General features: G+C 47.6%; 1 protein-coding gene and 1 long non-coding RNA gene across 2 annotated transcripts; one reads left to right on the forward strand and one right to left on the reverse strand.

Moving 5' to 3' along the window:
* Positions 1 to 4602: 4602 nt before the first annotated feature.
* Positions 4603 to 5879, reverse strand: LOC8038256 (transmembrane protein 186). Its single transcript, XM_040216141.1, is given in 3 exon segments — positions 4603 to 5646; positions 5648 to 5725; positions 5836 to 5879. Coding segments are annotated over 3 exon segments (876 nt in total). The 3' UTR covers positions 4603 to 4892.
* A 1829-nt stretch (positions 5880 to 7708) lies between these two features.
* LOC115328706 lies at positions 7709 to 13715 on the forward strand. The gene is made up of 4 exons (XR_005716384.1): positions 7709 to 7848; positions 7970 to 8023; positions 10849 to 10953; positions 11589 to 13715. It is a non-coding gene; the product is annotated as an uncharacterized LOC115328706 (long non-coding RNA).
* The last annotated feature ends 1830 nt before the right edge of the window (positions 13716 to 15545 follow it).

Below are 15545 nucleotides of genomic sequence, written 5' to 3' on the forward strand. Positions count from 1 at the left end.
CGAAGTTGGTCAGGCAATTAAATGAGACGAAGAGGGTCCCGGATGTACTGGAATATTTGCCAGTGCAGAGTGACGTGTGACCATGGATCAGTAATTGTGACCGCCAGCCCGGGGTGGGGGGGGTGCGGGGCGGGGGGGGGGGGGGGGGGGGGTCTTTAACCTGCATCACGCAGTAGTGATCACACGAACACACTGTTTTACGAGACTCATCCAGTTCGAAACGGCCAGGGACGAGCAGGAGGTTGAGGCTCAGAAGAACTTTGAAGCGACCTGGCGAACTACCTCACCACCCCTTGCACACTGATAGTAATCCGATCGAACGCTGCCCGAGTGATGCTGGCATATAGTAAGTTAAGTTTGTAATTGTCCTGGAGGTTTATTTTCTGGGACGGAGGAATCGCCTCGCAAAAAGCCGACACAACTCGAGGTCGAGGAGCGTTCTACGATACAAGTGGCGTCGGAAGAAGAAAAACGGGGGGTAAGAGGGTGGCGGGGGGGGGGGGAGGGGCTTCAGTTCACTTCTTTCCTTCCAGATATTTCGGACTGTTAAAGAAAACAATACGGGGAAAGAGAGCGTGGTCGAGCTTATTTTAATCTGAAATTATTTATGCATATGTATAGCTACTGTCGCTCTTCACTGCATAAAAGATTGCGAATATGGTCATTGTTAGAAACTCATTGTCAGAAGGCACTACTCGTCACATGCTTAGTGGTTCGGAAGTTCAAAGCTATATCTTTTCGACCTAAATACCTGTGCCAATAGTAAAGAAAGAATAAATGCGGGGATAAAAAGCTGGAGAAAAAAAAAACTATCAAGAATTCGCCGGAAGTGTTGTATTCTTGCGTATTCAGAGGTTCAGAACTTCGAAACAAGTTTCTTTTACCAAAATGTGTACAGGCTAAAAGAAACACGTCCCAGGATCGTGAAGCGAAAAAAAAAAAAAGTTTTCTTTTAATGACGTGCTGAACTTGAACACTATTAGAAATCTTCTCCCATGAGTTAATTTAATCCTTAACGTGAAAAAACAATAAATACATTATTTTGTATTCTGCAGATGGGTATGATATGTACTGTCTGTGGTGTTAATTTAAATGCGATACCTCAAACAACTTAGATGAAAATAAATATCAAGTTTAGGGCATAATTGCATATAGATAAATGTTTGGACATTTCTTCGAAACTCACGTTGAATAGCAATAATCACATCTTAAGACGGCACTTACCTAAGCTATACATAGATCATCCTTAAAAAAGTATAACATCTCTACCACAAATAGCTTCGGCTACAGTGCACTTCAAATCTGGCACAAACGATAATCATCAAAAACCCGTCGTACTTCTTCGCCCCTTCAGAAATTTATTTCTTTAAAACTAAGCATGCCAGAACATTGAAACAAACGCCATTGTCTTTCGTAAGGAACGCAGCACCGCGTGTAAAAGTTCGAGAAAAAAAACTATGAATGTACCTCGCTACTTGAATTCAAATGAAACCGTCCGCTGGTCTTTCGAAGTTCGACGAGCGTCTAACTTTTACCCTAAAAGTTCGGAGTTCGTCGAAATTCTTACTTTTCAGGAACCTAAAGTTCGAAAATTTTCGAATTTTCTTGATAAATAAGTTCGAAATTCATCGAATTTTTTGGTCAGTGAAGTCCGGAAGTTCGACAAGCATCGAACTTTGCAGCGCAATAAGTTCGAAAGTTCGAAAAAGATAAAATTTCTTAGCGTAATAAGTTCGACGGTTCGAAAAGCGTCTAACTTCTTAGCTCAACAAGTTCGAAAATTCGACTTCCGTCGAATTTTACGATGTAGAAAATTCGAAAAATCGAAATCTTTCGAACCTTTCGAACCGCTTGATTCGATCATCGAAACTTCGATTCGAAAAAAGTTCGTGGCATCCCTAGTTGCACTGCATGGACGAAGAATATCCTGTGCAACCATGACCCTAAACATTTCTTCAATCCACCCTTTCTAGAAGTATCGGTTGAAGAGTCAATAAATTTGGTAGCCTTTTTCTCTTCCTTCCGGCAGAGCAGGGAGGGAAGATAACCTTCTTGTATCAGTACCGAGGCCGAAGATAGTCCACGATGAAGACAAAAGAGAAGTTTGGGGGAGCCGTATCTAGGTTACAGCGTCTCGAAGGGCCAACAGGGTGCAGATGATGTTCTGGGTGCTACAGAATGGGTGGCAGAGGATTTGAAAGTGCGTTGTTTCTACCTGTTCGACCTTGAATCCAGTGCGTCCAGGTGGTAGCGCCTATTTGGAAAAAGGTAGATTCTGTGTGGACGACATTGTCCAACTGTTTATTTCTCCAACTTGTCCAGACCAACGTGTCGGAAATAGTATAACATGCCTTTGTCGCTGAACTTTAATGTGGAAACCTCGAGTCAGCTTCAACTGCGCAATCGAGACTTGCATCTTTACCATCCATTGCAGGAAAACATTTTTTTTTCGTAGGGTAAAAGGTAAGATGCAGAAGGTATGCACCCAGCATTAAGGCCACCAGAATGACTACTGATATGAGACATCAGTGCAAATGCATTTCATCTAGCTCTGAATAGAGCCCTTGAATATGCTATGCTTGGAGCAACAGCACTTCGTTTCCCGGTTATCTTGCGGGTACCGCCATTTTGGTGCAGAGAGGGGACATTTGATGATGGTTACATTTCAAGAATGCAACTTCCTGAATTTTACATAGGGTCAAAAAGCTCGGGCGATACTGTTTTCCTCTGTCGCAGATTGCCTTAAAGGGCCCATGAAACGATTTTTGGGTTGGGATAAATCATTTTAGATTGAGATTTTACTAATAGCACATCGTTCAGTGGACCAAAACAAAAAAGGTAGAAAGTCAAAAGCCTGACTTTCAGTGCGAAAATTTGAAAACAGAGCGGACTATTTCATACCTCCTCCCCTTCACAACCTCTCTGCCTTTTCACTGTGATACATCCGCGGTCCCAAAAGCGCGTCAACGGGTCCAAACTGACGTCACACGCAACCGGACCTCACTTATTCCCTTCACCCCTAAGCTGATGTTGTGGTGGAAGCTACGCGCTTGCCGGACCAATCAGCCGCCTCCCTTTCATCACCTGACTTCATTCTCTGCAGCCACATTTGCCACGCTCACGTCGCAAGTGTGGCTGGCCCAATGAGCACGTAGCTTCAACAGCACTGTCAGCTTCGGAATGAACGGGGTGGGGAAAGCAACTTTTGTCTGAATTTTGAGCGACGGGCTAATCTTCTAGGGGGAGAATGGATGTGTCCGGGATTACACAAACGAGAGTGCGAGCAAGAGGGGACTCCCCCTTTTCGTCTTCTTTTACTGTTTGGTGGAATGCGCGATTTATGAGTTGAGGAGGAAAGCTAAACAGGAAAAAGTTGGAAAAGCGTTTCATGACCCCTTTAACATATCAGAGGGATGGCAAGGTGTTTCTTGCAATTTCAGACAAAGCTCCAAATAACCGGCAACAATGATTTTAAGCACCAAGATGTCTAGGCTAAGTGGCGCAAGCTACCGCCCATTATAAAGGGTTCAGCCATTAGCATCCATCCATCCAAGGCTGAATGCTGTTATTGTAATGGAAGTAGGAAGATTCTGCAGGTGACATGATGCCACCAGAGGTCTCCGGTTTGCAGGGACACACCCCCAACGATGAGCAAAACCAAGACTCTATTGGACGAAAGGGAAAACTGATCTGGCGCCAACAGCTGGTTTGGTCACCCTTCGGGGCGTTCCCACCGACCACGACCTCTACTTCTGGCTTGAGATTTGCTCGTTTTGCTGGCTTGAGCTGGTATGTCACCTTCTCTTCTTCCTCCCTCCATGGTTCTGAAGCGTAGCTCACTTGGTGGTCATTGCTCTAAACGGTCTCGCCACTGGCAGAAAATAATAAAACTCCAAGCTCTTTTTTTTTACAGCGGAGCTGTTAAGGGCTAGTTTCCCCAGTTTTGTGTCCATGGACCAATAAATCTCTACACAAAACTCTGGACAGATACCGCCATCTGTAAGCGACGGCGACAACCAGACAACCGGTTGTCTGGTTGCCGCCATCGCTCATAGGTGGTGGCAACCTTTCCACTCTGGTTTTCACCAGAGCGGAAAGGCTGAATTTCTCTAGGCGTTGTCCTTGAGGTTGTCCTAGACGTTGTCCTTGATGTCATGCTTGAGGTTGTCCTAGGCGTCATCCCCAAGGTCGTCCTAGACGTTGTCCTAGGCGTCGTCCTTGAGGTTGTTCAAGACGTCGTCCTACCATAGTACAGCTTTGCTGGTCTTCGTTCTTCACCAATAATAATAATTGGGGTTGTGTGGATATTTATACAGCGTGTAGTTGGTCAGCCATTTCAAAGTTGCAACGAGACACTCGCTGTATATGAGCAATTTAGCCAGTGCAGTACAACCGCTAGCCTGGGGTCTTTAATGTGCTCCACGCAGTAGTGATACACGACCGCATGCCGTTACGATGCTCATCCAGATTGAAACGGGCAGGGGAGGGGATTGAACCCAGGATCTCTGGGTTCTGCAGCGCGATCTTCCACTCCACGTGCTCAGAGCTGGTGTGCACTAGCCCACTTCTTCACCAGAGTGACAAGGCTGAAAGTTCTTATCTATTTTTCTATAATAACATTTATTTTGGTTCAGGAGACTGCGGCACCATACCGTGAAGGCCTGCGACATGCCCGACAAAATAATTTTCAGTCTGCCTTCGACAACATAATCTGACAAGAAGTAAGGTCATCATACAACCAGTTTCACCTCGACAAGGGTACACAACAAAGTCTACGAACGTGGCGAAACTGGTCGTAGGACACTTTCCGATCAATGCTGTGGTCTTTAGGTACGCTGCATAGCGCTCACATGGACAAGGAGCCTTAGTGAGACGGTCTGAAATCGTGGCACTTAGACCTCATTGCCGAAGACCTCCCTGAACAGCTTGTCCTCTACGATGCCGCCGTGTTTGAGTGACAAGTAGAGGGGATCGTTTGGCGCGCTGTATCTGCGCAGCGTAATGTACAGCGCGCTCCAGTGTTGCCCACTGTCCGCGAACTCCGCCACGTCTTTCGTCCTGAACACGTGGTCATGACGGTTGCCCCAGAAGTCCATGTGGCCGACCCGCAGCAAGCTACGGTCCTCGTTCACGTACATGACACCCACGACGCGCTCCGCGAGGTATCCCATGGCTACGAGCACGAAGGACGCGGTGAACGACAGGACTATGGCGGCCCGCGAGAAATCGGTGTTTAGCCAGTTCATGTATTCAGCGGCCACCAAAGCAGGGCTGACCACCAAGGTACCTACGGTCTGGTAGACCTTCACGCGGATCAGCATCCGTATCGACTTGATGTACGGGTAATGGAAGATGGTCGTCCATTTTTGATCCCCCGCCTTGTTCAATGGAAGCACGGGTGAGGTGAGGCCCGTCTTGTGACTTCGTCTTCTTGGTTGATGCTGCTGATGTAGCACGCTCGAGGCTGCTGCGAAAGTCGGTTGCGGGGAGGTCGTCTGCCATGACCGCAGCGTGACGAAAGTTCTGTGGAAACTCTTGCTCACGCTGAGGAATCGGCGGGATGTCGAGAGGCATCGGATAGTGCCGAACATGGTGCTGTGATTATCCGCAAGGCTTTCTGTGGGTTTTACCAGTATCTGACCAACGGAAGTAGCGGTACTGGCGGTAAAACTGTAGCAGACCGCTTGAGTGGGATATCGGGGTATGCTCCGGGAAGATGCGTGTGCTGCGTTGTAATCGCAATGACGTCACAGGAGTAACTCAGGTCGACTTAGTTTAACCCTATCCTGTCACGTGCTATAAAAATTAAAAGGTAATAAATCAACGAAGTGTTACCTTTTAATAACAAATTTAATTTCAATAAGCATCTCATTTGACATTGTACAAAATAAAAAATGCATCCATGTAACGAAATCGAGAAGGTTGGGCTAGGTTTATTATGATGCTGATGATAGCTGAGCAAATTTATTTTGCGCGGGGGATTTGGATCTGGTTAAAATTACGTTAAATATAATTTTATCTTTTTGTATGTGCTTTGGCGCTTGTAGAGTCAAAGCTCAAGCTACGGAACTCAGGGATCCTTGGGTCAATCTCCTCGCTTGCCCTTTCCGATCTGGAAGAGCTTCGTATCGGCGTACGATCGTTCAGCAAAACTGACAACCGTGTTCTGGCCACACCACAGAGAAAGGTCAGTTTTTTGTTCGATACGACTACAGAACATTACTTAAAGCGAATAAACCAATTATCAGATTGCACCTAGTGGATGTTGCCGAAAGTTGCTAGGTCGAACCATAACTTTGAGATTCTTGGCGTGCAAAGCTCTCCTCCAGCCCTTCCAAATGCTCGTTTGCCCAGACGGTGCTAATGCAGAGCCGGCATCAGCATCTCAAATGCTAAATGTGCGCACGTGTTGTGGGAAGCGTGAGACTAGATGTTGGCGCCCTTGATGAATCATTTGGCGGGACTAGGAAGACGTCGTCTGCACGCAGCAAGGCCAGGCTAGGCAAAGAATACCTATTCAACGCATCAAAAAAAAAAAAAAAAAAAAAAAAAAAAAAAAAAAAAATTGGACAAGATTTGTTGCGTCGTTAACTGCGCCAATAGTTACAAGAATTGTCCTCCAGGGACGACGTTTTTCTGTTTCGCTGCACCATGCCTCCGAGACCAGCGAGAGTGTTGGATTCTCTTAGTACGTCGTGTGAAGTAGGTGTTCGCTGGCATGTTTGGCGCTTCCATGCCTGTGGGTGTGAGGTGAGTGTAATTTGCCGGGCTTTTGGTTTCCTTCAGTGCCGACGTAACTGAATGTAAGCCTACGAAATGGTCAAAAGTTTGCCGTGCACACTCTGTCGGCGGTAAACCATCGAGGGACACCGCGTCCCCATCATATTGCCGCGCGCGCAGCTGGCCAAGTAGGCAGCGCGCGCGTGGCCTAACGATTATCGCGCTTGCCTCCCACGCGAAAAGCTAGGGTTCGAATCCTGGGAGTGACGTGTAATTTGTTTATTCCTGCAATTTAGTGTTCTGGAGAATTCGAGAATCATGTTGCTTGTTCCAGGCCCGAATGTTCTACGCGTCGAAGTTTCCACGCCGATTATTCCAGAAGACCACTCGTGTACATAAGGGGCTCCGCGTGGCGAGCCACAGTCAGTTTCGCCCCAGCGTTCGACTCTGCTGTTACGCCGACTTCGACGCCCGCGACGCTCTTATCTTTTGTACCCTTTTATTTTTTGGCACAAGTTCGCCACATTAAACGTTTATTTATTCCTGTTTATTTCTTGTTTATTGGTCACCACCCGTGACAATATGCGCCGACAATTTTCCCACCGCCCTACCGCTGGTCGCTTGCGGTAGCTGAGCGACAAGAAGTTTTGCTACGAAGGGTAAGTCTCATATTTATGCCTCAACAGGCCTTACGAAAACTCTGTGTGCCACCCGACAGCGGGAGAAGGCTGGATTTAGATGGAGACAAATGGCAACCACGCTCCGCAATATGTTGATGCGGTGAAGACCAGTTTAGCGTACGGATCCCACGAGAAGTTCCTTTTCGGAAGCATTCCTTGCTATCGCGAGCTTATAGCGTTGGCAGTTGGTCCTGTTGCGAAGAGTTCGTGCAGCCGAGGTGGGTCATTGAGCGAGCTCGCGCTCGTAGCCATCGCTGCGACTCATTACGACGTCACGACTTTTTTTTTTTATCATTTAGGTGGAGAAAACGAGTGTATGATGCAGCGTTCAACAAAAAGGCTACGTCCAGTACTGATCTGTCGTGCGAAGCGGAGGAAGAGGAGTCTCTGCCACAGTTAGAACTGCCACTACTCCATTCAGATGCAGATGTCGAGGGGGAACACGGAGGTAAGAGAAAATATGTTTCCTCATAGCTATAGTCTACCTGTGTCTTAAGTTAGGCTTCTCTGACGTGAAATAAACACTTGATGGATGAATCTGGATGTTTATTTCTGCTTGTTTCCTTCAGGTCGAAGAATCATCGCCACTTCATGGTGCTGCAGATGTTAGAGAGAAGCTGGAGGTAAGAGAAACTTGTTTGACATAAAATAAGCGCTTGCTAGAAACTCGTACCCAGGATTTTTTTTTTTTTAATTGGGGGGTGGGGAGGCGCCTTTGTCAAAGTGGTTTGGATGAGGGAGGGAGGAGAGGAGGTGCCAGATAAACTGTAGACCCCCCCCCCCCCCCCGGGCTACGGGCCTGGCTTACTGAATAAATCATCCTGCCTGCTGTTTCTTTCAGGTCGCAACACAAACAGATGCAGGTGGCTGTAGCCTGCCTTTGTCTTGTGTCATTCTCAGCTGTGTCCTCTATTCACATGACTGTGAGGCCTCAGTGCAGTGTGATCACATTGTTGCCCCCCAGAAAGAGGCATCCGAGAAGGGTATCGGGACCGTAAATGTGGACCAGTTCCAGTCCCGAGGATTCAACAGCTTCTGGCGGTCCTAGCTGAGCTCGCTGCTGCTTTCAAACCACCGGGGAAGAGAGAGAGGGGAAAGCTGCTTTTGTACAAATTTTGAGTGAAAGCTAATCTTCTATAATCTTCTAGAGAGAGAATTGCGACGTCTGGGGAAGCCTGGGACATACAAAGGAAATTCCCGTTGAAAAGAGAGTTTTTCCTTCCCTTCTTCTCTTGTGATTGCCCGAGAGCTGACAGGGAACTCCTCTCGAGCGTGTGCTGTGAGCAGTTACCTCAAATATGACGTCTAGTGAATTCCACCTATATCATCACACAATGAGCACAATGAAGTTCTAAAGGATCTGACAGGAGTCTCGGCTGCCTGCTTTGCAATTCTGCTGGGATGCTGACACAGGTATAATCGTCAGAAGTGTGCGGTTTGTTTATCTTTCACCTGAAAGCTGGTTTAAATGTTTGCTTTAGCCCGGTTTGCTGCAATTGAAATGGCTGAGTCACTGGGCAATCTTGTATCGATTGCCACATGCTAACTACCTAGAGAAGTTGATCAATCACATTGCTTTGAATTGACCACAGATGAGGAATAGCATGGGTGCGGAGCATTTTGAGTTGATTGCTTCTCGCAGTCACTTCCTGGATTGGTTTCTATGTGTTCCTCGGTACTCTGGTAATTCTATCGTCATTGTTTCAGATGCTTGTGAATGCAACTGATGAAAATGTATGATCCAGATATCAGACAAAACACAGCAGCCCTGATAAGGCTGCTATCTTGTACAACTTGCTGCAATAGTAGGTTATATGGAGCGGCCAACAGCTAAAGAGGCATGATGTCTGCAGCGGTCATTCCACTCATTCAACTGCCACATCGGTGCTACGCTATGGTGCAATATGCAGTTCTCCACTTTTGTATAGATCTGTGGCTGTGATCGAAAGTTTATCCAATTTCACTCCAGAGTGAAGGATCGGTACGTCGGTATTAGAAAATTTACCAGTACCCTGCATTGCTATATCTGTGCTCTCACGGGATATATGAGCCACTGAAGTAACTCGAATCCAATCATGTCAACACGAAGACGCTTCTTTACGCTTTCTTTTTATCTCCTTTCTATACTTGTGTATGAGAATCCAAAATTGCTACGGTACGATATGCAGCAAACTGACAAGAGGAGCATGGTTCACTCTTCAATTTCTGAGGTCGCCCTAGCTTGCTTGCTCTCAGAGTGGCTGTATGTAGCGGGAAAAGGGTGATCACTGCTATTTTTACAATTTTCGCTAGTGTGTGAACTCGGCGTCAACTTTTCGGTGCTACTTTGTCAAGGCCAGCGTAGCTTCCAGTGCGCTCCTTGACAAGGGGGTACAAAAAGTGAGAAAGGGAAGCCAAAGATTTACCTTCCCAGTGTTGCATCCTCCTCCTCTTCGCTGCTTTCTGAAAGGAAATCCCTTTCGCACTCTTTCTTGTCTTTTGTGTGGGGCTGGAGCGCAGTGGAAGCTACTCAGGCCTTGACAACGTGGCGCGAAAAAGTTGACTCCGGGTATAGTGTAAAAAAGGTTAGCACCGCACCAACTCGGCCCCATGCTTTATGTGGTGCTCTCGGTGCGCCAACATGTTTTAGAAATGATGGTGGACACTTCGGCCATTCTGCTCTTTCGCTGCTCTGGGAGGCGTGACTGTTACGAGAAGTGGAAAGACTGTTCCTGGTTGGCCATCTTTGTAATTATTTGAATGTGGCAGTTTGTGGTAAGACATTTCAAAGTCTTGTCATCCGCTGGCTGCAACACCACGGTGCGACTCCCGCATGGAGCCGCATGGTGTAGCTGACCTGTCACAGCCTTCCCATACTAACAGCTTTACGTTTGAAAAGCAGCATTTGAGGTACAGTGTATAATTGCTAACATGGTACTTCACTATTAGCGAGGAGAAGTTTGTGTGGCTCCTTCTGGTGGCCTTCGAAAGTGGTGTCACGGCGAGAATAGTTTTGTCTAGTCACCTTTCAGAACGGTTGAGTATTTGCTGATGCTGGCCATGAATGTCATTTTTACTTTGTCTTTTTGATACCCTTTTTATATTGTTTCGTGCTATCATAAAGTACACAGTCTCAGGGAAACACAATTGCTGCCCTCACCGTGACGTCACAGCAATGACAAAGCAACCAATCATTACTCTGCAACTGCTATAGGACGATTGTGCTCGTTCTCTGGGCTAATAGTCAGCGATTGGCTAAAAAGTTGGGTAGAGGGAAAGGAAGGATGAAAAGGAAGCAGACAGAACACTAGAGCCTTCTCTCCAGCGTTGCGTCCGCTTTCCAGTCCCCAGCCTTCCTTTCCCTCACCCTGCATTCTAAACATGTCACTGACTATAGAAATGGTAATGGTCTAGAGAGGACGTACCCAGTTGGGGCTGTTCCAAGTGAACCGTTTTCCCTTTGGCATAGCGTCTGCACCTTCCATCTTTCAAAGAACCATAGATCAAGTACTCCAAGGGTTGCCACAGACCACCTGCTACCTGTACGACATCCTGGTGACGGGCAGAACGAAGGGTAAGCATCTTGAAAGCTTAAAAGCGGTCTTAACCCGATTACAAAAAAAAAAAAAATGAATGCGTCTTCCGAAATAAAAGTGCACATTCTTCCAAACGGAAGTTGCATAGCTCGGTCATGTGATCAGTCAGTATGGTCTACGAACCATGGAGGATAAAGTAACTCCACTTCGAGATCCGCCTACTCTAAAGAGCAAGGCAGAGTTGCGTTCATTTCTCGGGCTTGCTAACTTTTATGGCAAATTTCTACCGAACTTGGCAACTAACCTGTATCCTCTGAATTGCCGACTGCAGAATAATGCAGCATGGGAATGGAGCACAGACTGTCAGGACTCCTTTGACTCGCTGAATAAGCTTGTGACGCCAGCACCAGTCCTAACATATTTTGACCCGTGTCGACCCATTATATTTGCATGCGATGCATTGGCGTATGTAGTAGGGGCAGTCCTGTACAATGTGTTTGAAGATGGAACGGAGCGGCCATTAGTTTTTGCTTCCAGGACCCTGACTGTGCACGAGAAAAATTATTCTCAGTTAGAAAGAGAAGGCCTACTTATCATATTTGGAATAAGGATATTCCACTACTATTTGTATGGCTATCACTCCACGCTAATCTCTGACCACCCTCCCTTACAGAAAATCCTAGGCCCAACGACCGGGATGGATCCCTACGATGACAGCAGCGCGGCTTCAGAGATGGTGTTGTCAGCTAGCCGCACACCGCTACACCGTCGTCCACCGGTCTTCCAAGGAAAATGCCAACGCAGATTGCTTATCAAGACTGCAAAAAGCAAGAGACGACCCCAACACCGACGCTGTCGACAAAACGTACGCCTTCTACTGTGAGTACTTTGATAATGTCCCTTTTAAATGTAAAGACATTGCACGGGCAACGTCCAGAGACCCTCGCCTAAGTCAGGTCGTGGAAAAAGTAAAGCAAGGTTGGAGCCCAGAACGCAATCGATCCAGAGTCTGTGCCCTTTCACGTACGCATCAGCGAGCTTTCGCTTCACCAAAGATGAAGGATGCCTCATGTGGGATTTATGGGGTGGTGATTACGAAGATTTTGCAGAAAAGGGTCTTAGAAGAACTTCATGGGGACCAATTGTGCACACTAAGGACATGGCCAGGAGTTATGTTTGGTGGACATCAATTAATAAGGACATTGAAAGGGAACTTGGACGTGTTGTGTGTCAGCTTCACCGAAACAACCCATCCGCTGCTCCCCTACACTCTTGTGCCTGGGCGACATGTCCATGTGAGAGGCTGCATGTGGATCTGGCGGGACCCTTTATGGGAAAAATGTTCCTCGTCCTGGTGGATGCTCACTCCAAATGGCCAGAGGTGTTAATCTTAGAGTCCACGACGTAGAAGGCAATCATCCAGAGTAGTGCTTTGTACGTTTTGGCTTGCCACAACCATGGTTTTTGACAACGAGCCCCAGTTCGTGCCTGAGGAATTTCGAGCTTTTTAAATAACATCGTATAGCCCAGGTCACGTCGGCACCATACCATCCTGCTACAAATGGATTTGCTGAACGGTTTACTCAGACCATGAATTCAAACTACCTGCGGAAAACAACTTCGAGCCAACCCCTCTACACAAAGGCCAAGAGCGGACTTTCACTGCATGAGACCAAGTCTATGCCAGAGGCTCTCGAAGTGGTCGTAAGTGGCAGCCAGGAACTGTCATTGCCCAGACAGGTCCAGTGTCTTTCAAGGTGCAAGTCTCCCCGGGTCAGGTGTGGCGAAGACATCAGGACCAGTTGCTCTGAGCACCTTCACAAGACTCCGGATGTTCCGGACGAGGCAGCAATGGTGTCTGCTACGGCTTCGACAGACAGCGCACTTGAAGACAACACAGGTGGCAGCTACCCTCCACAGGACTCCTTGCCTGCACCATCCACAGTCCCAAGGCCAAGAAGCAGCCGTACAACTCAAGATGCTGAGACGCTGATGTATGCAGATGAGATGAGAGTGACGGAGAGCGACGGTATACCATGCGAGGTCGGCGCAAGCCTCAGAAAATGACATAAGAGTGACGAAAAGCGCCAGACGTTTCTAAACAAACAAGTACTTGCTGTTAATGGTTTGAAGTTACTTGCTGAGTATGTTCCAGTTTAAAAAAGGGGAAATGATTTGGTGTCCAGAGGGCGCTGCGAGCGAGAAGGCGGTGGCCGTGCAAAACCTGATGCGCACGGCACTTTGAGCTGTACTAGGCACGAGCGGTGCCGGTGAGCGACAGTTGAAGAAAGGTTCGAACACGGAATATTCTGGACAACCGCACAGCATGTGAGTTGGTTCAATTGGATTTAAAACAGGCATTCGACAAATTTGACTGCAGCCTTCTACTGCGGAAACTGCTGAACATTGGCGTAGCAGGCAGCACTCACAAATGGATCGCAAATTTCTTGGCAGGCAGAATCCAGAGAGTTGTATTCCAAGGAACCAAGTCCGAAGACCTACAGGTAATCTCGGGCATCTCCCAAGGCAGCGTATTTGGCCCGACCACCTTTATTTATGATATGACTCGTTCCCTTAACTCGACGCCATTTCTATACGCCGACAATCTAACACTTCTTCTGCCCAACAGGAACATAAGCCCTTACAAGCAAGGAGGACCTTTGCAAGGTTCAAAAGTGGATCTGTGACAAACGAACTATACCCCTCAACACTGCAAAGTGCTCCGTGATGGTAGTCATCTCACCACCACCCGACAGCCCCTGCCCCCTCCAGACTTGAGATTCTGGGGCACTGCACTCAAAGGGACGGAGCGAATGAAGCTTTTTGGGATGACGCTATATCCGCATCTTAATTTCTCCTATCACATTAGCGAGGTACTTTCCAGGGAACGACGCTCGCTGGGCCTCGTGCAACGTGCATCAAGGGGGACTGGCCCAAAGGCACTGCGGAGTTTGTACACTGCGCTGCTGCCTCCGCAGCTTGAGTACTTCTCGTCTGTATGGAGCACGAGGCAGGTCACTACGATTGCTTCTTCGGAAAGCGTACGACGGCGAGCCGACTACGCTATCTTGCGCCGCCAGTCGCCGTTACAGCTCCCACGATACAGAGATATGGACACCTCTGAATTTCTCGGAGGTGTGGGTGGAACCGCGTGTCTCTCTTTAGACTGGTGGCCTCGCTTCGCCTCATAGCCTGCTTGCTTAATGGCCATCCTACGCCATTACTGGACTATGCGAGAAAGAATCGCTCTGGCGGACTGTAGTCCGCCAGAGCGATTCTTCCTCACATAGTCCAGTAATGGCGTAGGATATGGCCGTTACTCCTCGGACGAACAAACAACACTCCTAGGAATACAACACCACTCCTCGGACGAACAAAGCGTCACAGAAGTACGCTCCTCCCTAGAGCCACCGAGCTCTAACGCTCCCTCCCAAGCGAAGTTACGCAAGGGCCATTTGAAGAAAAAGAGCACATAAAGGAATTCTGCAAGTGTGGAAACCTCCACCTAAAATAAGACATTCGGGGACATTTGGACCTTAATCCGGTGTGCAGTTTCAGTGTGATTTACTATTTATTTTATTTATCTTAGTAGGGGGTACTTTTAGCCTCTATGGTATGGGCAAAATCCTTTTCTTTATCATTTGGGTTTTTATAAACCGATTAAATTATTATTATTATTATTATTATTGTATTCCATGGTAAACATAAACAAGGAATGGCGGAACTTCCCGTTGTCTTTTATGTTTTTCTCGGCGAAAAATCGGAAAAGGTATGTCGAAAACTGGATGTAAGATAGATCGGTGCGTGTTTTGGACCATACCCAGCAAGAAAAAGTACCGCATCTCGTTTTATTTGGCCTCTGTGGCGAAAGGTGTGTTGCGCTCTACCTGACGGTCCAGTGGAAACGTGCATACGCGTGACATTCAACGAAGTTAAACGCCCGCCAATCAACCGAGGCATGTAACTGTTTCGTGTTGGTCGTGCACGGGATTGCGTGTGCGGGAACAACATGGCTTCATCAACTGCGCGGCGTCGCCGTGAGTGTTCGAGCTGGCCAAAGTGAAACTACGCTAGGCCTGTCGCACATAGTTGAAGGAGGGTGCGAAGAATATGCCACTCGTGCACAACCGTTCTCAAAAAAAAAAAAAAAAAAAAACTGGTGTTTTTTTTTTAACGGCGAGTAGAGATATCGTGATTGGGACAAAGTCAGTGGCAGATTCGGGGGGAGGGTGTCCGGATGTCCTGACCCCAAAATTGCAAATTGTTATGTGTGTGTCTATACAGCCGGAAGTTAGTCTGCCTCAGTGGTCGTCTGGTGACCCCCCTTTTGGATTCTCCATGTAGAAAACTTTAGGGCGGGGAAACGGGGGGGGGGGGGGGGGGGGGATAAACATGTATGATACGCTGATCCCCACCCCCTTCTCCTGCGTCCGCCCCATACAAGGAAATACCTGCGTCCGCCCCTAGATGTGCGTATCCAGCTAGAGTAACCGCTCATTCACACTGGAAGCGGATCCGCGTTCGCAAAGCGGTTGCGAACGCGGTTGTATAAAGATCCAGTACAATTTCAAGCGCACTTGATGTCATCGAGTGCGCGTGCAATTGTACTGGATCTTTATACAACCGCGTT

Source organism: Ixodes scapularis, unplaced genomic scaffold (genome assembly GCF_016920785.2).
Source record: "Ixodes scapularis isolate PalLabHiFi unplaced genomic scaffold, ASM1692078v2 PGA_scaffold6__148_contigs__length_123643588, whole genome shotgun sequence".
Classification (NCBI taxonomy): domain Eukaryota; kingdom Metazoa; phylum Arthropoda; class Arachnida; order Ixodida; family Ixodidae; genus Ixodes; species Ixodes scapularis.